General features: G+C 47.8%; 11 protein-coding genes across 13 annotated transcripts; 5 read left to right on the top strand and 6 right to left on the bottom strand.

The window, feature by feature from the left end:
- Nucleotides 1-29: 29 nt before the first annotated feature.
- Nucleotides 30-1,560, top strand: LOC9634266 (protein DMR6-LIKE OXYGENASE 2). The gene is made up of 4 exons (XM_024670620.1): nt 30-609; nt 660-859; nt 920-1,047; nt 1,102-1,560. The coding sequence occupies exons 1-4, from the start codon at nt 131-133 to the stop codon at nt 1,339-1,341; spliced, it is 1,047 nt and encodes a 348-aa protein (XP_024526388.1). The 5' UTR covers nt 30-130; the 3' UTR covers nt 1,342-1,560.
- Nucleotides 1,278-2,070, bottom strand: LOC112344943 (Sjoegren syndrome/scleroderma autoantigen 1-like). Of its 2 annotated transcripts, XM_024670623.1 has the most exons (5): nt 1,902-2,070; nt 1,671-1,851; nt 1,564-1,620; nt 1,458-1,508; nt 1,278-1,394 (listed from the first exon to the last, which is right to left on the bottom strand). In XM_024670623.1, the coding sequence occupies exons 1-5, from the start codon at nt 2,012-2,014 to the stop codon at nt 1,338-1,340; spliced, it is 459 nt and encodes a 152-aa protein (XP_024526391.1). In that variant the 5' UTR covers nt 2,015-2,070; the 3' UTR covers nt 1,278-1,337. The 2 variants fall into 2 exon arrangements, with proteins under 2 accessions (XP_024526391.1, XP_024526390.1); XM_024670622.1 differs by having other exon boundaries at nt 1,338-1,508.
- On the bottom strand, nt 2,070-5,809 carry LOC9634264 (serine/threonine-protein kinase 4). 2 transcript variants are annotated; one of them, XM_024670617.1, is made up of 20 exons: nt 5,387-5,809; nt 5,220-5,276; nt 5,104-5,131; nt 4,918-5,040; nt 4,753-4,864; nt 4,650-4,687; nt 4,545-4,598; nt 4,420-4,488; nt 4,255-4,371; nt 4,137-4,205; nt 3,998-4,077; nt 3,825-3,941; nt 3,515-3,773; nt 3,378-3,467; nt 3,145-3,321; nt 2,968-3,089; nt 2,785-2,908; nt 2,577-2,710; nt 2,307-2,513; nt 2,070-2,230 (listed from the first exon to the last, which is right to left on the bottom strand). In XM_024670617.1, exons 1-20 carry the CDS (start codon nt 5,551-5,553, stop codon nt 2,188-2,190), a joined length of 2,187 nt encoding a protein of 728 aa, XP_024526385.1. In that variant the 5' UTR covers nt 5,554-5,809; the 3' UTR covers nt 2,070-2,187. The 2 variants fall into 2 exon arrangements, with proteins under 2 accessions (XP_024526385.1, XP_024526386.1); XM_024670618.1 differs by lacking the exon at nt 2,070-2,230 and having other exon boundaries at nt 2,401-2,513; nt 2,577-2,730.
- A 122-nt stretch (nt 5,810-5,931) lies between these two features.
- On the bottom strand, nt 5,932-7,142 carry LOC9655402. The gene is made up of 7 exons (XM_024670621.1): nt 7,004-7,142; nt 6,875-6,948; nt 6,683-6,814; nt 6,486-6,624; nt 6,370-6,414; nt 6,286-6,313; nt 5,932-6,199 (listed from the first exon to the last, which is right to left on the bottom strand). Exons 1-7 carry the CDS (start codon nt 7,130-7,132, stop codon nt 6,093-6,095), a joined length of 654 nt encoding a protein of 217 aa, XP_024526389.1. The 5' UTR covers nt 7,133-7,142; the 3' UTR covers nt 5,932-6,092.
- A 484-nt stretch (nt 7,143-7,626) lies between these two features.
- LOC112344876 (pentatricopeptide repeat-containing protein At4g18520, chloroplastic-like) lies at nt 7,627-10,904 on the top strand. Its single transcript, XM_024670414.1, has 2 exons — nt 7,627-7,755; nt 8,052-10,904. The coding sequence occupies exons 1-2, from the start codon at nt 7,627-7,629 to the stop codon at nt 10,902-10,904; spliced, it is 2,982 nt and encodes a 993-aa protein (XP_024526182.1).
- Nucleotides 10,905-11,059: 155 nt separating this feature from the next.
- LOC9634263 (clavaminate synthase-like protein At3g21360) lies at nt 11,060-12,227 on the top strand. Its single transcript, XM_002965771.2, has 3 exons — nt 11,060-11,494; nt 11,567-11,790; nt 11,838-12,227. The coding sequence occupies exons 1-3, from the start codon at nt 11,060-11,062 to the stop codon at nt 12,199-12,201; spliced, it is 1,023 nt and encodes a 340-aa protein (XP_002965817.2). The 3' UTR covers nt 12,202-12,227.
- Nucleotides 12,228-12,386: 159 nt separating this feature from the next.
- On the bottom strand, nt 12,387-13,236 carry LOC9634262 (transcription factor SRM1). Its single transcript, XM_002965442.2, has 2 exons — nt 12,771-13,236; nt 12,387-12,697 (listed from the first exon to the last, which is right to left on the bottom strand). The coding sequence occupies exons 1-2, from the start codon at nt 13,133-13,135 to the stop codon at nt 12,472-12,474; spliced, it is 591 nt and encodes a 196-aa protein (XP_002965488.1). The 5' UTR covers nt 13,136-13,236; the 3' UTR covers nt 12,387-12,471.
- A 95-nt stretch (nt 13,237-13,331) lies between these two features.
- LOC9634261 (short-chain dehydrogenase TIC 32, chloroplastic) lies at nt 13,332-15,053 on the bottom strand. The gene is made up of 9 exons (XM_024670555.1): nt 14,973-15,053; nt 14,780-14,874; nt 14,491-14,722; nt 14,333-14,412; nt 14,101-14,275; nt 13,961-14,042; nt 13,818-13,905; nt 13,721-13,764; nt 13,332-13,652 (listed from the first exon to the last, which is right to left on the bottom strand). The coding sequence occupies exons 2-9, from the start codon at nt 14,859-14,861 to the stop codon at nt 13,491-13,493; spliced, it is 945 nt and encodes a 314-aa protein (XP_024526323.1). The 5' UTR covers nt 14,862-14,874; nt 14,973-15,053; the 3' UTR covers nt 13,332-13,490.
- LOC9655401 (ubiquinone biosynthesis monooxygenase COQ6, mitochondrial) lies at nt 14,894-16,973 on the bottom strand. Its single transcript, XM_002965440.2, has 9 exons — nt 16,822-16,973; nt 16,673-16,760; nt 16,481-16,618; nt 16,377-16,432; nt 16,244-16,311; nt 16,125-16,176; nt 15,918-16,061; nt 15,257-15,862; nt 14,894-15,199 (listed from the first exon to the last, which is right to left on the bottom strand). The coding sequence occupies exons 1-9, from the start codon at nt 16,942-16,944 to the stop codon at nt 14,972-14,974; spliced, it is 1,503 nt and encodes a 500-aa protein (XP_002965486.2). The 5' UTR covers nt 16,945-16,973; the 3' UTR covers nt 14,894-14,971.
- Nucleotides 16,974-17,040: 67 nt separating this feature from the next.
- Nucleotides 17,041-18,733, top strand: LOC9655400 (protein PHLOEM PROTEIN 2-LIKE A10). Its single transcript, XM_002965770.2, has one exon. It carries the CDS (start codon nt 17,053-17,055, stop codon nt 18,664-18,666), a length of 1,614 nt encoding a protein of 537 aa, XP_002965816.2. The 5' UTR covers nt 17,041-17,052; the 3' UTR covers nt 18,667-18,733.
- A 794-nt stretch (nt 18,734-19,527) lies between these two features.
- LOC9634260 lies at nt 19,528-19,976 on the top strand. The gene is made up of 2 exons (XM_002965769.2): nt 19,528-19,645; nt 19,699-19,976. Exons 1-2 carry the CDS (start codon nt 19,558-19,560, stop codon nt 19,938-19,940), a joined length of 330 nt encoding a protein of 109 aa, XP_002965815.2. The 5' UTR covers nt 19,528-19,557; the 3' UTR covers nt 19,941-19,976.
- Nucleotides 19,977-20,016: the final 40 nt, after the last annotated feature.

Raw genomic sequence — 20,016 nt, 5'->3', positions numbered from 1 at the left:
TTCTGTTTAGAAAGCTCCACAATATTTTACCCAAAAAGGTCACGATATTTGTCATAATAATAAAGGTCAGTTCTACTGAGAAAGATCAAAAGAATGTGTGATAGAGGTTTGTTCTGTTTCCTTTTCCGACATGGGAACTCTTTTGTACGCTCAAGCTGTTCCGGTTCCAACTCTCGTGGAGCAAGGCGTGACCAAAGTTCCAGAAGCTTACGTTTGCTTCTCTGATGGATTCAGTGGTGAGGTCCAGGACGAGGAGAGAATCCCAGTGATAGATTTGCTAGATCTGGAATCCAGCCATGGCAGGCAGCGAATAGTGGGCGAGATCGAGCGGGCTTCCAGGGAGTGGGGATTCTTCCAAGTCACAAGCCATGGCGTTTCAGAGGAGACCATGGAGGGGATTGTCCGAGCGGCACTGGAATTCTTTGGACAGCCGATGGAACAAAGGATGGAACTGTTTAGTGGCGAGCCAAAGATGAATGGAACCAGATATGGGACGCGCTTGGATGAAACTGGCGTCCAGGACTGGAGGGACTTCCTGGTGGTCGGGAAGTGCCATCCACTCAGTGAAGAAACGTTCGAAACTTGGCCAAGCAATCCTCCATCATTCAGGTTTTCTTCTTCTTTTCCTTCTTTTCTCTTCATTCTTTCTTCCTTCTCAGGAGCGCAGCACTGAAGTATTGCCAGGAAATCCGAGCTTTGGCCTTCAAGGTGATATCGCTTGCGTCCGAGAGCCTGGGATTACGTCCCGATCGTCTTGAGAGAGAATTCGATCCATTAGACCAGCTTTTGCTCTTCAACAGGTACCTCCCTTGCCCCCAGCCGGATCTAGTGCTGGGAGTTCGCAGCCACTGTGATCAAGGTGAAAGTTCACTTGTTTTTCATTCTCCTTCGTGTTCTTCATTGTTTCTTTGTTCTCCAGGTCTCCTCAATATCCTTTTGATCGACGATGTCCCCGGCTTGCAAATGAGGAAGAACGAAGAATCGCCATGGGTGCCAATCAGCACAAACCGGAGAGCGCTCGTCGTCAACTTTGGAGATCAAATGCAGGTAAGAAAGAAAAGATGAAACGGAATGGAAGTTTCCATATTACCTTTGTTCCAGATCGCAACCAACAAGCGTTACAAGAGTTTTGAGCACCGAGTCTTGGCTAATCCCGAAAGAGCGAGGCTCTCCATTTCCAGCTTCTTCAACCCAGCGGTGGAGGCGACGATCAAGCCTCTACCGGAATTCGTCGACGCGGATCATCCATCCCGGTATCGCCCAGTGAGCTTCGGAGAGTACGTGAAAGTTTACATGGCCCGGAGACTGAGGAAAGGAACGCCGGAATCGCTCGAGAGCTAGTTTTTCCGGAGAAGCTCCAGGCATGTCAAGCACGAAGTTAAAGTATCTATGAGCTGCCAAGGAAAAGCAAAGGTTGCGCGTTTGTGTTGAAAAAGAAAACATGAAACTTGGCCTACCAGTTTTAGTTGCGCAACATCTCTAGTTTCGTCGATGGCTTTGCGCAGCTCCTTTGACAAAACAAATACCAATCAAATGGGATTCAAGACTCGATACTGATCTTACCATGATTTTGACTTCCACAGTGCTTATCACTTCCGGTGACCAATACTCCTCAGACACCTAGAACAAAAGAAAAGTGGAATGAGAAAATGGAAATGAGTTGCGACTACCTTTGGAAGCAAATGTGGAGGTTGATCTCTATCTCTCCAAGGTGCCGCGCTCGAATTCCCATCTCTTCCATCTTCTTCACCAGCCTCAATCTTCTCGATCTTCACAGCCTTGTCGACCTTGGCAGTCTCATTCTCACGCACTACCCATTGCTGGCAAGAAACGCAATACATCCTCTTCTCCCTAGAGACGAAGCATCCAAAATTACTAAACCGTCGAATAGAGACACTCACTTGTTCCTCATCAGTGGCGTCAAACACGCCGGACAATGCTCGCCGAGAAGCGCCCATCCCTGCAGCATCTTGGCGGCGATCAGCGCGCTGGCGCCCTCGCTACGCTCCTCCATTTTCCACACACCTATAAACCCTAAGTCCCTGTAAACCCTAAAACCTAATACGATATAGCTATAATTCCTACATTCCTGTTTACTTCAAAACCTTGTTTACAACACCGCTTCAAATAAGAAAGCAAAAAAAAAGAAGAAAAAAAAAAAACCCGGGAAGAATCATAATATACATGTTAGTTGTAACAGTTCATGTCACGCGGAAGTTGAGATTGCCACCTACGAGCAAAAAAAACCAAAAAAAAAAGAGAGAAGGATCAGAGAACTCTATCCTGGAAACCAAGAGAGACTATACCTCGACAGCAAGAAACTGGCAAGAGGGCTCAAACCCGAGCTCTCGGACGACTCCAAGTTTGGCTGCCCTCTCTGTTGTCCAGATTTCGCAAAATCAAACTGTTGGGTGGTGGATTGCAAATGCCCGTCTCCGGCACCTGGGGGATGATCTACTACCAAAGCTTTGCGAGCTAAATCCTGCAACGTTTTTACCGAAGGATCCTCAGCGCTGCCACTCAAATGAGACGAAGATCATCAAGTCCACCAGCAAACACCAAAGTTTTTAAAGTACCTTCCCAGTCTCTTGAGTAATCTTGTCACTAAAACTTCACATGCTCCGGGTGCCATTCGTTCCAGATCGATGAGCGCGTCCGCCGCATCGGCGGCGGCACGCAGCGCAGACCCCTCTGATTGCTCCGCGGCCGTCTGCATGCGCACCATTCAACCTGGGAATCTAGATAAAAGGCTGCGGAGTTTCTCCCCGATATAAAAATCCAGACCTCTTTCAGAGCCGGTATGAGCAGCAACGAAAGCGCTGGAGATCCTTCTGTGATGAGAGTGCGAGCGTGCTCTTCTTCGCCTGAAGATAAACGAACTTTCGGAACGTCCAAGTATGAAGATTTCCTGTAGCAAAGTCGATGCTTATCAAGCCAGCTCAAAAGCGAAGGAACCATCCGTGTTACCGTCCAGGGTCGGCACTTGTCGATGGATCCGTTGTCACAACCGGGTCTTCTCTCCGTTTCGACGATGACTGCTTCTCGCGTCCCATCCCTTTCCTTGAGCCTGATTGCAAAGCTGCCTTTGCCTGGTACCGATACTCCAAAATCAATAAGCCTTGCAACAAACAGAATATATCTAACCTCTGCAAGGTTCTTCGCGCTGTCCTCCTGAAGGGATGACTCGCTCCGTTCCAATTGAGGCTGATATCGTGGTGTCTCGCTATTTGACGTGGACTCGCTCGATTTTTCTCTGGCCACAAAAGTGCCGCTGTCAAATATCGGTGAGCTCGACTCACTTGCTTCATCAGGATCATATGCCTGCGTGGTCCAACCGTAAGTCCAAATGCCACAAAACCAAGTACAAGACTCATTACCAACGGAGAACCTTGTGATGATAACGCTGCTAATGATGGACGATCTCTGGGAGACCGGTGGATGACCATGGTTCCGGAATTGTTAGACAGCTGAAACGCATCTATCAGCCAAGCAAGCATTCAATGTTGGTACTTACTTCTCCTTGACTGTCCAAGGAAGTCTCTGGTTCTTGAGCCGCTGCTTGCTGCTCGGTAGAGCTTGAGGCAGATGTTCTGTGCCAGTCATGAGATCTGCTTGAAATTCGTGGGCTCATATCTCCTTCAAAACTTTCCACTCGGTCGTCAAAACCAAATGGGGTTCTTAATCCACTACGAACGGTCCCGGTGCCTTGTGAAATTCCTTGAATCGTTCCAGTCCCGAAATCCCAGCTAGCATTTCTCATTGCCTTTGTCAGACTGCGGAAGGGATAACATTGACAATTGAAAATTAAAACACGGGAAGCAAACCTGAGTAGGTGAGACTCTCCATCCTTCGCGGCTTTTAGTCCTTTCGGCTTCTCGACAGTGTCCTGCTCGTACATGTGTTCCGATCGAGGTTTTCTTATGTGAACTTTAGGTCTCTCTCTACAGTATATGTTGGTTAGTCCATCCATGTGTCGACCAGGAACTTTAAGACAAACCTGATTCGTTCGAGCAGTCTAGGACTTTTACGCGCATTTCTTACAAAACGGTGTTTTAATAGCTCTTTAGCACTAGCCCTCTGCGGTACCAAAGCAAAAGTTTGTTACCAACAACAATGGGAAAATCAATACCTTCTACCTCTGCTGGATTTTTTTTGAGACACAAAGAAACGAACTCCTTCATTGGGCGGGAAAAATGATCTTCGAGCTGCATATGCCGAAAATTAAATGCTAAAGCGTTTTAGAAAGAGACGCACCTGTGGCGGATTATTTTTAGGAATCAAAAAAAGAACTCTCATGGGATGTAAATCGGCAAAAGGCGGTTCACCCTTTGCCATTTCGATGGTAGTTATTCCAAGGGACCATATATCTGCCTGTCAATGAAACAGATGAATGAGCCGTACTGCTAGAACATAACATACCTTTTCATTATATCCATCTGAATTTTGGATCACCTCGGGTGCCATCCAGAATGGTGTCCCGACAAATGTCTGATTTCGTTACCGAGTTAGCTTCTTCCTTATAAAAAGGTGTATCTTAAACTTACTTTCCGCTTGGACACAGTACGTGTGAGCTGAGCAGAAACCCCAAAATCTGCAACCTGTTTTATAAAATATGAGTACAATCACGACCTTCTAAACCACGCAGTTACCTTCACATCACCATTTGCCGTAAGGAGTATGTTTGCAGCTGCCAGAACATTTTATACAGAAATTGCAATGAGGTCCAACGAGGTCCATTATGCAAACTTTTACCCTTTATGTCTCGGTGGATTTTGCCTTCGCTGTGCAGGTAATCTAACGCGTGGAGGAGATCCCGAATGATGCAGGCTATAGAGAGCTCATCCAGTGGGTTTCCCGTTTCAAGCTGTATCCAGAAAACAATCTTTCGTCACTAGACTAAACAGCAGCCAAACTCACCAAGTCCGATACAGATCCACCAGCCATGTACTCCATAACGATCCATAATTTTGTTCCATGCAGGAAAGATCCATAATACTCCGTAATGTATGGTGACCGGCATTGAGACAGCACTGAAATTTCCTGAAACGCGAAATCAAAACTTGAGCTTATGTTCTTCAAAAAAATAAAGAAAACAGCAGCTACCTTTTGGATTTCGTCGATTTCATCCTCACTGCGATCAGGAAATAGTACAAAATAAGTAAAGAGGAGGATCGAAAGAGGAAAAAAAAAGATGGAAGAAAGAAGGCGAAAGAACTTACGCTTCTTCGAGATCAATGACTTTGATAGCAACCTCCTTGTTGAGCTCCTTGTCAAAGCTGCGAGCAAAGAAAACCAATTCACGAAAATTAGGGCTCCAAGACAAGAATGATAGATCCAAAACCTAGCAATCGATCTGCAACGCGAGCAAGGAGGAGCGAGAACTAACCCCTTGAAGACGTCGCCAAACGAGCCCTTGCCAATGAGCTGGAGATTATCAAAGCGCGAATCGATTCCAGCGGCAGCGGCAGCGGCGACGGCAGCGGCGGCAGCAGCCGAGGACGAGGAAGAAGTCCCAGCGGTGGCGGCGGCAGTGGCGGCACCTACATTCGACATACCTCCGGCCTAGGTCCGATTTCTCATCCAAGCCAGGCGCCACATGAATTGATCGAGCTGGAAGCTGCGCCTACACTCCATGGGATCCGATCCATCCACCGGCGAGAGGGATTTCGGGGCGGAGAGATCAGGCGGCCCCGCCCTGCCAGTGTCGCCCTGCCATATATTCTTCTTCCATAAAATCACAAACCCAAAACCTTCCTTGTGCCCTTGTGTTCTTCTTTATAATATTTTTATGTAGGCATTGGAGATTATAGGTGGAGCTTCTCTATGCCCAGACCATGACAAACTAGAACAGTAGTTCTTCTTATATAACTTCCACTCCCCCACTCTTCCAAGTAAAACTCTCCACTATAATCATTATTTTCTCAAGGTTTGTGAACGAATTGATTGATTGACATTGTAGTAGTGTTTTCCACATTGTAGCTGTGGAAAAAGCTCTTTTTCCTTTTCTTCTTTCTTCGTGTTTTTTTAAAGTATTTTCGCTCTTCCTCGTGCGATCCCTGCAAGGATTTCTTCGAGAGACGTCGCCATGGATTTTATAAGCTGCACTTCAGCGTCCCACTTATCGGGCATCTGCAGCTCGGACAAGTTCGATTTGTTCTCTGGTGCTGATCGAGGCACGAGTTGCAGTAGTGGAAGTGCACTGCAGCAACAACAACCAGAAAAAAGAAAAGAAAGAACTAAGTCAAGTTGCAGCACCGAAAGCAAAGGAAAAGTGTTCTTCCTTACAGCAAGGTAAAGTGATGACGTTCCTCGGCTGCAAACGCGAATGCGAGCAAATCAAAAAGAAAGAAATCGATGGGAAGGGCTTACTCTTGTAAAGCAGATTGCACAAATGCTCTTGTCTTTCTCTTGTTCCTGAAAACCAACAAAGTCAGTCATCGGAAGAGACATCGATCTAGGAAGTTTATGGAAAAGGAAAAACTTACCAGGAGATCTACCAGGCATTCTCCCTGCTGCTTAAGCAGTGCAACCTCGGACTGGAGCTGCATTCGCTCGGCTATTGCGACTTCCTCACATTCGTTTTTCATTTGCATCACAGCCTCGATTTTCTCCAGGGCAGCATTCCTGAAGAACACGCATGCTTTTAGAAGGAAGAAAAACTAGAGAGTTGCGATAGACGCACCGTTCGTTTTGAACAACAGTATGGATAGCCTCATCAATTATGCTTACTAGTTTCAGTGCAGACTTCCGCATGGAACTCAGGCGATGAAACGACGCCTTTGTTGCTATCTCTCGATTCACAAGAAACTCGGAGCTGGGAAAAACAAAAACAAAAAGCTTGAGAAAGCTGTAAATTCGATGGCTGGCGATTTACGCTTGTTGCACGTCTCTCATCATCCCGAAAGCCTCGGAATTCTCAAAGCCATAATCCTCAAAGCCATGGGCATCCTAACGAATGCATGAAGAAATAGAGACTAAATGAAAGGACATTGGGGATCAAAACCTGCGCTACTGTAGCGATTCCGTCGCTGGCGTAGAGCCACTGAGTGTGGGCATGATCCAGACACTCTTGAGCATCCAGCCATGCCTCCTCCTCAGCTGTGGCGGGCCGCGATGGAGCGCTGCCTTGCATTCGCGAACCCTAAGGCGGGAACCCTAGACATTTGAATTTATTCTAGGGTGAAAAGGGGAGATCAAAGGGGAAAATGGAAAATAGACAGTTTTTGCGGTGTTAATTTTGCTATTTTGCTTTGTATAATCCTGAGAAAATGCCCACAACAAAACATCAATTAAGTTTATCCCTACCTCAATTTTTGGATTGCAAGTTTGGATGTGATAGATTCTGATCGTTGGTTTGCTTTGCGGGAGCTGTGAAGGGCAGCATTTTCCCTATGTTGCTCCTTCCAGAAACATTCCATACCCGAATCCACTCAGCACAAGGAATCACATATATGATTTTGTGCAAGAGGAATCCTTTATGGACAGCCGCATTGTCGCCTCTTTAGCTGATATCATTTGTGGAAGCCCTCTCCAGACTGTACTTCGCTCCACTAAAATATACAAATACTTGGAATTTGCTCTTTCAAATTACCTATAATAAGAATAACAATATCTGAATGCAAAACCATGATTTTTGCGTTGTATGTGCGCAACGTTCAAGCCCCAAATTTTGCTGACTGCGGTGTTTTCGTGCCCGAGCAGGGAACAGTATTACCTGGATTGATCAACTCAGGCTGCCATAAGAATGTGCACAGGGTTTGTAATGCCATTACAAAGGTGAAGGGGAGAAGGATAATTTTGAGAGATCCGATTCGGAATGAATGATTCTGCAAATGCCCAGAAAGGGCATTATGTTGAAGGAAAGGAAGTTGGACAAATGATGCTCCAGAAAAAAACTTGTCTCATGCAAAACACTTGTTACAGCATCCTGCAAAATGAGATAGTGAAAAAGGTGACTTAAATGTATTCATTGCAAGCTGGAGCAAGGCACGGCATCTTGGATCTCTATGCTTTCAGCACATACCCTCAATAGTCACCTGTTGAACGAGTAGAGTAGTATTTCACACATTAATCCAGCACTCCAAATGCAAAACCCACCATCAAGGGGTGCTCCACCTGCACTCAGAACTTATATTAGGATTGTGGAAACAGGAGATCGGCCCAGTGTTGCAGTGGTGGTGGCCGCATTGAAAGCTTGCAGCATTTCACAAGACATAGAATCCGGCAAGAAAATCCACAGCATAGAAGCCAGGTTCGGTGAGAGAAGCCTTGACGTTCGTGTTGCGAGCACGTTAATAGACATGTACTCCAAGTGTGGAAACTTGGTTGAGGCCACCAGAGTTTTCCAGAGTGTCCGAGAGCGTAGATCAATCGTCGTTTGGAATTGTATCATCAAAGCTTGTGCCGAGAATCAAAATGGCGAGCTTGGCTTAGAGCTCTTCTCGCAGCTGAGAGAAGAAGCCAGAATTCCAGCAAATTTCGTGACTTATCTTGCTGCTCTACGTGCTTGCATTGCTCTTGCAGACAAGGAGAAGAAAACTCTTGTTGGTGCGGAGCTTGTCAAAGCACAGAGCTTGAAACGAGGGCGAGATCTACATGCCCAAGCAGCAGCCAGTGGTGATGATACACACATTTTCGTGGCAAACTCTTTGGTGGATATGTATGCAAAATGTGGGAGCTTGGGCGATGCTCGACGAGTTTTTGACAGGATCACGCAGCGCACGGTTGTTTCATGGACAGCAATGATCCAGGGGTACGCAGAGCTTGGCCATGGCGAACTTGCTTTGGATCTCTTTGACGAGATGCAATCGAGTGAATGCTATCCAAACAATGTTACATTTGTTGCTGCTCTCAAAGCTTGTGTGAATGTTCTAGTAACAAGGAAAGATCAAATGGAAAATCAACAAGAGAAGATTAGAGATGTTTTGAGAAAGGGGCGATCGATCCACTCTCAAGCTCTCAAACATGGCCATGGAAATCATCCCTTTGTAGCGAGCTCGCTGGTGGAAATGTATGCAAGGTGTGGAAGCATGGAAGAAGCTAATGGTGTGTTTGAGAAAATAATGACTCCCGACTTGGTGTCTTGGACAGGGATGATATCAGGGTACGCCCAGAAAGGTGACACAGGTAGAACGATTGAGTTTTTCTCTCGAATGCTTGACAAGGGGATTCAAGCTGACACAATCACATATGCAGCAGTATTACATGCACTGGCAGGAGCTAATAATAAGGTGGCAAAGGCTCAACATGGCAAACAAGTTGTTCTAGCAAGAGTTGTGAGGAGTGGGATTGAATCTAACATTGTTATGGGGAATTGTGTGCTAGATTTTTATGCCAAGTGTGGGGAAATGCTGGGCGCCCAGCAAGTTTTTGATTGTATGGTAGACAAAGACACAGTCTCTTGGAATTGTCTTATAGCAGGCTATGGTGAATGTAAAGAGGGCAAAATGGGATTGAAGATCTTTGAGATGATGAGAAACGAGGGATGGAAACCAGATGCTATCACTTACCTTGCCGTGCTCAAGGCTTGTGTGAGTCTAGCTGAGAGTTTAAGCAAAGAACATGAGAAAGATCACGAGCTAAGTTCCAAGCTCAAAGAATGCCATAAGATGGAAACTGACAAGCTACAATCAAAAGTGAGAGAAATCCATCGTGAAGCTTGGAAGGATGGACTGGAATGCAATGTTTTTGTCGCTAGCCGGCTTGTAGAAACATACGCAAAGTGTGGGGATATGGAAGACTCTCGCAAAGTGTTTGAAAATATGAGACAGCGAGATCTAGTGTCCTGGAACTGTATGATCACGGGTTATGCCGAGTGTGGACAAGAAGAAATGGCTCTGAAGCTCTACTATAGAATGCGCGACGAAGAAGGAATTCCTCCAAATCCAGTGACTATCTTGGCTGCTCTAAAGGCCTGTGCTGCCTTGTACGTAAACCAATCTCTCGTGGATAAAAATATGTGTTTGGAGAAAGCTGGAGAGTTTCATTTGGATGCGAGGCGATATGGATTGGAAGAACATGTTTTTGTAGCGAGTAGCTTAGTGGATACTTACGTCAAGTGTGGAAGCCTGGCGAAGGCTTGCCAAGTTTTTGAAAAGATTTCCAATCCAAATGTGGTGGCATGGACTTCGATCATCCGAGGCTATGCGGAGGGTGGTGATGCCGAGAAAGCTCTCGATCTCTACTCGAGAATGCGAGCTTCCGGAGTATCATCTGATGCCACAACTTTCACGGCAGTTCTCAAGGCCTGTGGAAACTATGGAGCTCTTGAAACTGGTAGGAAGATCGAGGCCGAGGTCCGAAACGCTGGACTTCACAAGAACTTGATGGTGGTGAACTCAATCATCGATTTCTACGGCAAATGTGGAAGCATTGCTGAGGCAGAAGAAAGATTTTCCCTTGTTGGGGACGAGGAGAAGGACTTGATCACTTGGAACTCGATGCTGGATGGATACAGTCGCCAGGGAGATGCCGCCAGTGCATTTAATTTACTAAAGAGTTTGGAAGAACAGGAGCTGCTGGAACCAAACGAGATAACTTTCTTGAGTGTTCTCTCCGCTTGCAATCACGCTGGTCTCGTCACGGAAGGAAAGAGCTACTTTGAGAGGATGGTGACGCTGTATGGATTGAAACCAAGTCTCAAACACTATGGAGTGATGGTGGATTTGCTTGGGCAGGCGAATAAGTTGGAGGAGGCACTGGCTATGGTGCTGGAGCTCGGGGACAGAGAAAACGTTGTACCTTTGTGGATTTGTTTGCTGGATGCGTGCTGCAAATGGAAGAACGATGCTATTGGAAAAACTTGTTTCGAAACGCTGCAAAGATTGGAGGGACTGGGAGTGGTGGACACAAGCTCTGGAAGCTATGTGTTGATGTCAAACTATATATGCTCGCGTCAAAGGTGAAAGAGAAAAGAGGTGTGCTTGATTATAACTCACTGTTCAATACGTCTTTGTTTCTTTTGTCTTTTATGAAATCTTCCCTAAAAAGTGGTGCGTTAAACCTCCATAATATTTTACGTAGACCACATGTTTTGGGCCCCAAAAAAAAGCTTCGCGAAATGTGGAGTACCTCTTCGACTTTTCTTTGTGAAAAATTACACGTTGTCCAAGTCCAAGTCAATCTGAAGTCAACTGTAGACTATAAAGGTCAAATGAAATTTGATCCACTCCTCAAGGGCTCTCTAATGAATGAATTCCCAGCGCTTCTCGTCCCAGACAATGGCAGCGACGATTCCCTGCACAGCCTCTTGCATCTGATTCGCCAAAAGAGGGCTTCGATCCGGGGAAAAGTGGTGGAGCACGGCGCACTTCTCCTCCGGGGATGGAAGCTGGCAAATGCCCAGGATTTTGCGAGCGTCGTGGAGGCGCTGGGCTACACCAGCATGGACTACAAGCACGGCGGGGGCGCAAGGAAGCACATCCTGGGCCCCGTGTTCACGGCCAACGAAGACCCCGTGGACAAGCGAATCTCCTTCCACAACGAGATGGCCTATGTAAGTTACTTGGCTCCTCAAAGATCTGAGTGTAAGAAATCCTTGATTTTGATCGAGTTTCTCCATGAACAGCTCTCTGTCTATCCGGACGTGGTCATGTTCTTTTGCGAGCAGCCATCGCCGAGAGGGGGAGGAACAGCTCTCGTCAACGGCGAGCTCGCGTACCAGAGACTCGCAAAAGAGATGCCCGAGATCTTCAATCTCTTGCAGGAGAAGCGAGTTTGCTACCGCACCGGACTTCCAAAAAAGTGGGAGGAAGCGTTCCAGACCACGGACAAAGCCATTGCGCAAAAGAGGTATACCGAGAAGGAGCTAGTGTGTAACTTTTCGATTCTTTTGATAGAGCTGAAGCGATTGGAGCTCGACTGGAATGGAAAGCCGATGGATCCGATCATGACGAGCCGGTTGCTTATCGAGGGCCTTTCTCCGCGACAATCAAGCACCCGATCAAAGGCTCCATGGCTTGGTTCAACAGCATTTGCCTTGTCAAAGACGAGCCTGTCACTCGCGGAGTTGCGTTCGGAGACGGATCGCCCATCCCGGTGGAAGAACTTGACAAGATAGCTGCGGTGCTGCAAGAGGAACAAGTCGTCGTGGACTGGCAAAAAGGTGACATTGTAATTGTTGACAATTTGTCGGTGATGCATTGCCGGTTGCCCGGTGAACCGCCCCGTGTTGTGCTTGTATCACTCGTTAAAGGTTACTAAAGTTATAAACAATAATGCAAAGTTTATATATATACATGCATACATGCATACATACATACATATATATATATATACATACATGTATATATACATATATATATATAAAAATATAAATATATATATATATATATATATATATAAAATTTAAACAGCCAAAAGAAGAACAAAAGCGAATAATACAGTTTTGAGAAAACTCCAAAAATTCCTTCATACAATGTACAGTATAGACGCAAGGTCTACAGGACAAAATAAGAAAAAAAACAAAAAAAATCAGTGGTGCATCGGACGGTGGTGGGGCGAAATCAACGGCGGAGGCGACACGGACGTAATGTCGTGAATGCTGTTCCTCCTCTTGTCCTTGTTCTTGGACGCTAGGCGATTGAAATACTTTTGCGCGTGGCTCGCCACCTGCGTGGGTGTTCTTGTGATCACTACTTTCCTGGAGATACTTCGCCAGTCTCCCTTGCCATACTTCTCCAGGCCGATCAAGAACAGCCTATAGATCACACAAGTGGAAAAATGTAAGCACGATGATCGATCGATCGAAACCGCAGCTCCAATCAACTTACTTGTGCTCGTCCTCGCTCCACGGGATTCCTTTCCTTCGCTCTTGCGGGGGGTGATCGCTCGTCCTGTGTACGATGGAAGCAGGGATTTTCCTGCCGGGGCTGCCGCTGCGATCCGGGGAGCCCTGCGGAGGAGCTTCGATGTAATTCGGAGGCGCCACAAGGCCGGCCTCGATCGCCGCCACGTCCTTGACGAGCATATCATACTGCTGCTTGAGCTCCCAGCCCTGCTTGCCCGGTAGATGGAATTTCTCCCAATTCGGCTCCCCCGATCCAAATTTGTGAGCGGACACCGATAGCGCCGACTCAAACAGCTTGATGTCAGCTGCGCTCCACGCCGGCGGCGCGATCCTCAGCTCCTCTGGCATTCCGGTGCTGACCTAAATCGCTCTCAAAGAACCGATCGATCGATCGATCGCGCCTCCGGTACCTCGATCACTCGCTCGGTCGCTCGCTACGCCCTAGAACCCTAGAATCAATAATTTACGGGAAAGAATCTCCTACACAGCCCAGATTCCCTGCCTGGAACAAAGAATTTTCCTTTCCGACCTAGCACAGTTAAAATAGAGCGCTGGGAATATCCCCCTTACTTTATCCTGGCGCCCTTATCCAAAAAATAGCACGTGGAGCTCGGGGCCACGTGGTAACAGTTAGGGCTGACGCGGTGGATGAGCTTGCCAGATGGCAGCTCAAGATGGTGACACGCATGCTCGTGCGCGACGGCTAGGATCTCACGAGTTCCTCGCTGTACTTCCAGAGATGTTTCGCGAGTTCTGGATCGTTGGCATATTGGCTACAAGGAGCTTCTTTGCAATCCACGAAGTATTTCCCGGAGACGCCATTTAAATCTGGATGAGCCGCCACATAACAAGTAGTCGCTGCTCCCTGGGAAATCACAAAAGAAGAACAACAAAGAATGGTCGCGAAAGAAAAAAATGAATCGATCGAAGTACCTGTTCCATGGTTTTAAACATTCCAGGGAACGCGTTATACATATCTGTACGAAGAGAGAGAGTTAGAAAAAGATCGAAACAAACTCCTGGATCTTACACTCGGCGGGCTTGAAGAAGTTGCGAACAATGTTTGTGTGAATCACTCCGGGATGCAAAGAGTTCACTGTTACATTCGCTCCCCGTTCCTACACCACCGTAGAGTTATGCCAGAAACGAGGAAGTGACTAGTGTAGAGAAAACCTTAAGAAGACGTGCGAGCTCCTTCGCGTGTAAAACGTTGGCGAGCTTGGATTGAGCGTACACCGAGCACAACCCGTGGTAGCTGCCAGACGCAAAGTGTTAGAATTTGCTGCCAAAAGAATCTTACATGACTGGATTGCCTTTTTACGAGCGGCAAGGACTGCAGCCAGCTTTTCTTGTGAAGGCTGTCAAAATTGATGCCTCTGGCACTCTCGTGTTGTCTCGACGCGACTATCACGATCCGCCCCTCACAGTTGCTCTCCAAGGCAGTACTGATCATCAAGTCGAGGAGCAAGTTCGTGAGAAGAAAGTGTCCTGGAAACCAAAAAAATCACCATCGCAAAATCGCGAAAGAGTGGACCTTGAGCTTACCAACATGGTTTGTCGCAAATGTGATTTCCAAGTTATCCACCGTGAGCATGAACTCGCTGGACGCTAGACCTGCATTGTTGCTTCATGAAATCATCCACAGCGTCATGAGATGGGCTGATAGAAAAGCTATGAAAACAAAAAAGTGAGAAGAAACTTACATCAGGATATGCAAAGGAAGCTTGAGAGACTTAAACTCCTCCACAAACTCACGAACCGAGGCAAGAGAGCTGAGATCCAGGCGAAGAACAGTGAGCTGGACGTCCGGCTCCTCTCTCAAAATGGAAGCTTTTGCAGCCTCCGCGGACTTTAGATTCCGGCAAGCGAGAATGACATGGGCGCCTTTGATCGCGAGAGCTCTCACGGTCTCAAATCCAATACCTCCATTGGCACCTAGAAAAATTGTAGAGCTTCGAGTAGCAGCGGAAAAAAACGATCGAAAGGATCTACCTGTGACGATGGCGACCTTGGAATCCAGGCGGATCCCATCCATCACCTCCACCGCAGTCGCCCTCCCATCGAATAGAGCCATCAGCTTACGAGACCTAGTGAAGATCAGAAAAAGAAAAAAGAGAAAGGAGATTCAGTGAATATGCCGCCAAATACGAAAAAAAAGGAGCGTCCTTGGGATTGGGAAGTTTACTAGATGCGAAGAAGCCCGGGAAGCCCACTAAAGCCGTTGCTCATAGCCGACGAGATGACGAGCTTCTTCAAGGGACCAAAGGATTGCACCAAGTTAAATCCCGCAGCTCGAAGAGCGTTCACGGGCCCCGAGTCGGTGGAGAAAATCCGCTGGAAGCCGTCGAGCACGGCCATCATGGGAAGATTGGCAAACTTGCGAGTGTTCTCGTACTCGTTGAGAAGCGAGATCTGGAACAAAAGGGTGAGTTGTAAAACAGGCAAGAGCTTTGAAGGAGGTGTGCTTACCTCTCCCACGTCAAGACCACATCTCACTCCCTTTTCCAAGACTTTGATAAGAGCAGCAGCGTCTCCAAAGCCAAGGTTGACGCCCTGTCCAGCAAGAGGATGGACGGTGTGCGCCGCATCACCGACGAGAACCACACGGGGAGCAGCGTAGCTTCGAGCGTGAGAGAGCGAGAGCGGGAACGAAAGCCTGTCCGTCTCCACTGATTTCACCTTCACCGGGAACTGGAACTCTTCTGTGGCTGACGGCGCTAAGTTTCCAAAATACGGCGACAGGAACCTGTTCGTCAAAACCTCTGCGAATCCCGACTTGGGTGGCGGAGAGAAGTCCTTGGTCAGAGCATTGTTGACAGCGTTCACGAAGTCTTCGCTGGGTAGGCTCTTCAGCTCCTTTGCTTTCTTGGGAGTTGTAGACCAAACTATGTTGCTGAAATCGTCGTTCATTGGAAGTAAGGCCAGCGGACCCGTCGGTAGAAATCGTTGCCATGCCGTGGAATGGTGCTCATCAACTCGAACTGTACAAATCAGGCCCTCTTGCATGTAATCCCACCCAGTCGTACTGATGCCAGCCATTTTCCGAACCTTGGACTTCCCACCATCAGCTCCAACCTGAAAAGAAAAAGTCGAGATCGTGTCTTTCTTTTTCCTGAACCAAAGTACTTACCACAAGCCGCGTTGCTATGGAACGGCCATCTTTGAGACTTACATGAGCCCAGTTGGATCCCTCTTCTTCCGGCAAACCGCCTACTCGATGTGGAAAGATCACAGAATCAACTTGCGTTGGACATAACAGATCAACGTCTGAACCCTGATGAAAACAAAAGAGAAAGAAACACTGTCGATGAGTGATGGAGCTTTACGTTAAAGAAACCTGTAATCGCGCACGAAGAGAGGAAACGAGAATGCCATTTTCCACAACATATCTGTTGCGCATGAATACCGAAGGGTTAAAGTTTCACTTCAAACGACAACGAAAAGAAAATGGCATACCCGAGAACAGGCTCATCAACGTCAGCTGCGTTGTAGCGTGTATAACCCAGGCCAGCATAATCCCAGACCTGAGAAAGCAAGGAATTCAACACAAAACGAAACGAAAATTCAAAGGCAGGATAAAGAGAAATACCTGCATTGAGTCGAATGGAGCCACCTTCGACTTCAAATCATCCCATGTACCGATATCTAAAAAGCAAAGTTATTCCAAGACATGTAGCGAAGAAAAAAACTAACCTTTGCAAAAAGAGACAGTCGCGGGAGTGATGGAGCTGACGCGAGGGTCTGGGATATCGCTCTTCTTCACCTTATCAAAAGATATAGGACTTCCATCGATCACAGCGATCTTAAGTGATCTCGTCAGTGGAGAGCTCACTGATAGAAATTTCCACGCAAAGTAAATCCAGGGGTGAAGAAAAAAGACCTCACCTAGGCCACAAGCCACAGCCGCTCCGACCATTCCCCCGCCGACGATCACCACATCATAGGGCTCGCTGCTTGATTGGGAGCTTCCAGCCTGACAAAAAAACAGAGAAATCAAGGCGATTCACGACCTAGACACCAAAATCTCTTCTAACCCCTTGATCGATCGCAGCACTGGAGCTACAGAAGGAAGCGCCGCTGAATCGCTGAGAAAGGAGCGCTCGGGCAGCGATCGCCGGCGCTCCCGATCGAAACCTAGCAGCGCCTCTTCTCAACATGGCGCCACTCTTTTCCCTCTAGAACAGGATATTCCTTTCCCCCTTGAGAGCCTTTTAAAACTTTTTCTTTTCTACAGCTAGGGCGGAGCGCTAGGGTTTCGCGGAGCCATGGAAATGGTGCTGTCCGCCAGGCGCCGCAAGAGAATCCTCCTTCTCGCTGCCGCCGCTGGGGTCGGCGGCTACGCGTCCTACAAGGTATACAAATCGTCCTTCGTCACGCGCAAGAGGAGGAGAGTGGCATCGCTGATCGACAGTTTTGTGCAAATGATCGAGGTGTTTGCCATGGGAATCGACTCCACCTCGCTCTTGGCTGGCGATCTTAGAAATTTCCTCCTCTCGGACGACGACGAGGTCCCCCGGAGCCTCAAACAGGGCCTCAAGATCGCCAATTGTAGAGAATTCCAGGACGCTCTCACGGCCTTTTCTTCCTGCGTTTCAAGGGGGCTGGTTAGAAGCGTAGCGGATGCCGGTAGCGATGAATTCTCTGTTTCTAGAAGAAGGAATGGACGACAAAGCCACGAGAAAGGTAGCCGGTCCAGGGATGGAAATGCAAAGTTCCAGAATGGTGGTGAGGAATGCGATAGCAGCATGGAGTGTTCCAGTCTCAAGCAAGAAGATCGGCTCCCCGAGAGGGTACTCCACAAAATCTTCAGCGATCCTGGCAAGGGATTTGCTTCGGCGGTTCTCGGCTCAGTGGCTAGAAACACGATTCTCTCTATACTGGAAGGCTTACAGATTCAGCACAACCGATCGAACTGGGACTCGAGAGGATTGGCTCCAGATGTTTGTCCTCCGGAACAGGGATTAGAACAGCCATTTCCATTTGAGGCGTCGGATACTTTGCTCGACCTGTGCTCCAGCAACCGAGGAAGGTCCTTCGTCGCGGCTTGCATCGAGGCTTTTGTTGGCACGGCCGTGACGGTTTTCCTGGAGAAGACCAAGGACGTGAACTTTTACGAAGAGGTGGTGGCTGGGGTGACTAAGCCGAGCCACCAGGCTGCTGTGAAGGATCTCTTTAGCTCAGTTTGCAGCAGCGCAGTGGAGACCTTCGTGAGAACCTCGCACGAAGTTTTGAGCTCCAGTCCTCCCACAGGAGAAGCCGGCGCCCAAGAGCATCTCAAGAAAGAGGTCGTGAAGGAGCTTGTCAAGACAGTGGATTGTTTCAATGACGGCCTTGGAGCGGCTAGCGAGAGCGATTCCCTGGCAGCCTCCGAGAAAACTTGCAAGACAGCAGCTCCGAGCTCCTTGGAGGAACTGGAAGGCCAGGCCAACATGATACTCGTGACGAGCAGTCGCGGGAGCTCCAGGATCAACGTGCTGCCAAACTGGGTGGACGGGATCTCCAGGACGCTGGCGGTTCCCAGCAACAGGAAGCTCCTGATCGACGTCGCCGGGACGGTAACGTCGGAGGCGATCCATTCCTTCTTCGACGTGTTCCTGGGAGTCCTCTCGCCATATCTCCGGGGAAACCTCCAGCTCCGGGGCCTCACGAGGCGCGAGAGAGACGCCAGGAGCTACAACTTGGCGGAGGTGGTGGAGGACCATGGCGGACGAGAGAACCCGAGCGGCGGCATCACGCGCAAACCTGGGCGACTTGCCAGATTCTGGGCATGGGTTAGCGAAGCCTGCAAAGACGTGGCTGGAAGAATACTGGTGATGCTCACCTTGAGCTCCGCCATGGCCATGCACGTCCTGTTTGACGTACCAGCTCTAGAAGCATAGAACGATGTTGTATATATGGTAAATAATGTATGTGGTAAAATAATGAAATAATCGCTTTTTTTGTGCATGAAAGTTTAGGGTTCACAGGAAAGGTGATGGAAAGTGTGAGGTGGCGGTTTTTGGAACTAACAAATGTAAGAACCATTGACGTGGAAGGATATAACTTGCAAGTCAAGCCATGGAACGTTTGCAAGGATCTCACAGACGAAGGGATGAACCAGCTTTGAAGTTTCAGCTGGATCGGGCCCGAAGTGTAGGAGGAATCAAAGGCATGCAAAGTTTTTGGGATGCTGTGGAGGGGATTTGGGAGTGGGAAAGGTGCCAAAGATTGGGAGTTCGAGAGGACGAAGAGATTTTGGTGGAGCTACTTGAGAACGCTCAGGGCACAGAGAGCTTGCAGGAAACTTGGGGAGATTCACTCTAGACACTTGCCTGAAACATCAATAAAATAGCTTGTTATAAGTCATGAAGATCTAGAGTGAAAGTGCTTACAATATACTTACAATCAGAGTAATTAAAAGATGTTTTGACATTGACTCAAAATTAATCTAAAAGAATGGGAGCCGCTGGAATTACAAAATCGAAATGATATTTTAGATTATAACCTTTATTAGAGACCTGGCACGAATTTAGATTATGGCATTGTATAAAAACCATGGACGATCCATCCTTGTACATCAAATTCCAATGGCATCTTTCTCATCTCCAGTAGTGTCTTTTGCTCTTGTGTGCTGTTTGTTTGCGGACGTCGCCGTGGGTCTTCTCGTCCAGTATGGCTCTACCACTGTGGCGAATGGCAATTTTATCCCCTTGAGCAGCACTGACTCACCTCCCACAATTGATATCCAAGGCTTCCGCGGGAATGGCACCGCTCGTCTCTTTTCGGTGGTGATGGCGGACCAACGAGCACTGGTAGCTCCCTCCAAGGTCTATCCTTACATCAACTATTGGATTGCGAACATTCCAGCCGGCACCTCTGGTAAGTTCTTGAACGTTCTTCCATGATCCATGTTGAATCTGCTGCTTGACCAGGAGCTGTGACGGCCAGCATTCTCGAGCCTTACGTTGCTCCTTCCAACACCAGCCACAACATCCCATACCCGAGTCCTTCGAGCGCGAGGAACCACACGTATGATTTCGTGCTCGTCCCGCAAAGAAATCCCTTGGTGAAGCCCATGGACAGCCGCCTTGTTCTCTCTTTGGCCGATATCATCCGGCAGTACCACTGCGGAAGCCCTCTGGAGACTGTTTCCTTCACCACCTCTCTCCACTAAAAGTAAAAAAGCTTATAATATGAATCAATGAATGAAAAATCCCCTCTCTTTTTTTTTTCCATTCTCATTCTTCGCA

Source organism: Selaginella moellendorffii, unplaced genomic scaffold, assembly GCF_000143415.4.
Source record: "Selaginella moellendorffii unplaced genomic scaffold, v1.0 SELMOscaffold_6, whole genome shotgun sequence".
Classification (NCBI taxonomy): Eukaryota; Viridiplantae; Streptophyta; class Lycopodiopsida; order Selaginellales; family Selaginellaceae; genus Selaginella; species Selaginella moellendorffii.
This window is presented reverse-complemented; position numbering and strand designations above follow the sequence as displayed.

Bases quoted from the DNA above. Each gene is read 5' to 3' on its own strand.
- LOC9655401 (XM_002965440.2), bottom strand. From the start codon at position 16,944: ATGTTGAGAAGAGGCGCTGCTAGGTTTCGATCGGGAGCGCCGGCGATC. The intron at 16,761-16,821 runs GTTAGAAGAGAT...TTTTTTTGTCAG, and splicing joins GTGCTGCGATCGATCAAGGG to GCTGGAAGCTCCCAATCAAG. The intron at 16,619-16,672 runs GTGAGGTCTTTT...AATTTCTATCAG, and splicing joins GGCTGTGGCTTGTGGCCTAG to TGAGCTCTCCACTGACGAGA.
- LOC9634263 (XM_002965771.2), top strand. From the start codon at position 11,060: ATGTGGAGTACCTCTTCGACTTTTCTTTGTGAAAAATTACACGTTGTC. The intron at 11,495-11,566 runs GTAAGTTACTTG...CTCCATGAACAG, and splicing joins TCCACAACGAGATGGCCTAT to CTCTCTGTCTATCCGGACGT. The intron at 11,791-11,837 runs GTATACCGAGAA...TTCTTTTGATAG, and splicing joins AAAGCCATTGCGCAAAAGAG to AGCTGAAGCGATTGGAGCTC.
- LOC112344943 (XM_024670622.1), bottom strand. From the start codon at position 2,014: ATGGAGGAGCGTAGCGAGGGCGCCAGCGCGCTGATCGCCGCCAAGATG. The intron at 1,852-1,901 runs GTGAGTGTCTCT...CTTCGTCTCTAG, and splicing joins ACGCCACTGATGAGGAACAA to GGAGAAGAGGATGTATTGCG. The intron at 1,621-1,670 runs GTAGTCGCAACT...CTTTTGTTCTAG, and splicing joins CTCCACATTTGCTTCCAAAG to GTGTCTGAGGAGTATTGGTC.
- LOC9655400 (XM_002965770.2), top strand. From the start codon at position 17,053: ATGGAAATGGTGCTGTCCGCCAGGCGCCGCAAGAGAATCCTCCTTCTC.
- LOC9634261 (XM_024670555.1), bottom strand. From the start codon at position 14,861: ATGGCTCTATTCGATGGGAGGGCGACTGCGGTGGAGGTGATGGATGGG. The intron at 13,765-13,817 runs GTAAGATCCAGG...CTCTTCGTACAG, and splicing joins CTTCTTCAAGCCCGCCGAGT to ATATGTATAACGCGTTCCCT. The intron at 13,653-13,720 runs GTACTTCGATCG...GTGATTTCCCAG, and splicing joins TGTTTAAAACCATGGAACAG to GGAGCAGCGACTACTTGTTA.
- LOC9634262 (XM_002965442.2), bottom strand. From the start codon at position 13,135: ATGCCAGAGGAGCTGAGGATCGCGCCGCCGGCGTGGAGCGCAGCTGAC. The intron at 12,698-12,770 runs GTAAGTTGATTG...TGTGATCTATAG, and splicing joins TGGAGCGAGGACGAGCACAA to GCTGTTCTTGATCGGCCTGG.
- LOC112344876 (XM_024670414.1), top strand. From the start codon at position 7,627: ATGATTTTTGCGTTGTATGTGCGCAACGTTCAAGCCCCAAATTTTGCT. The intron at 7,756-8,051 runs GTTTGTAATGCC...TTGAACGAGTAG, and splicing joins GCCATAAGAATGTGCACAGG to AGTAGTATTTCACACATTAA.
- LOC9634266 (XM_024670620.1), top strand. From the start codon at position 131: ATGGGAACTCTTTTGTACGCTCAAGCTGTTCCGGTTCCAACTCTCGTG. The intron at 610-659 runs GTTTTCTTCTTC...CTTCCTTCTCAG, and splicing joins AGCAATCCTCCATCATTCAG to GAGCGCAGCACTGAAGTATT. The intron at 1,048-1,101 runs GTAAGAAAGAAA...CCTTTGTTCCAG, and splicing joins ACTTTGGAGATCAAATGCAG to ATCGCAACCAACAAGCGTTA.
- LOC9634260 (XM_002965769.2), top strand. From the start codon at position 19,558: ATGGCGGACCAACGAGCACTGGTAGCTCCCTCCAAGGTCTATCCTTAC. The intron at 19,646-19,698 runs GTAAGTTCTTGA...CTGCTTGACCAG, and splicing joins CATTCCAGCCGGCACCTCTG to GAGCTGTGACGGCCAGCATT.
- LOC9634264 (XM_024670617.1), bottom strand. From the start codon at position 5,553: ATGTCGAATGTAGGTGCCGCCACTGCCGCCGCCACCGCTGGGACTTCT. The intron at 4,599-4,649 runs GTAACTGCGTGG...TTTATAAAACAG, and splicing joins CGGCAAATGGTGATGTGAAG to GTTGCAGATTTTGGGGTTTC. The intron at 3,942-3,997 runs GTTTGTCTTAAA...CATATACTGTAG, and splicing joins AGACTGCTCGAACGAATCAG to AGAGAGACCTAAAGTTCACA.
- LOC9655402 (XM_024670621.1), bottom strand. From the start codon at position 7,132: ATGCAAGGCAGCGCTCCATCGCGGCCCGCCACAGCTGAGGAGGAGGCA. The intron at 6,415-6,485 runs GTAAGTTTTTCC...GTTGGTTTTCAG, and splicing joins AATGCCTGGTAGATCTCCTG to GAACAAGAGAAAGACAAGAG. The intron at 6,200-6,285 runs GTAAGGAAGAAC...TTGTTGCTGCAG, and splicing joins CGTCATCACTTTACCTTGCT to TGCACTTCCACTACTGCAAC.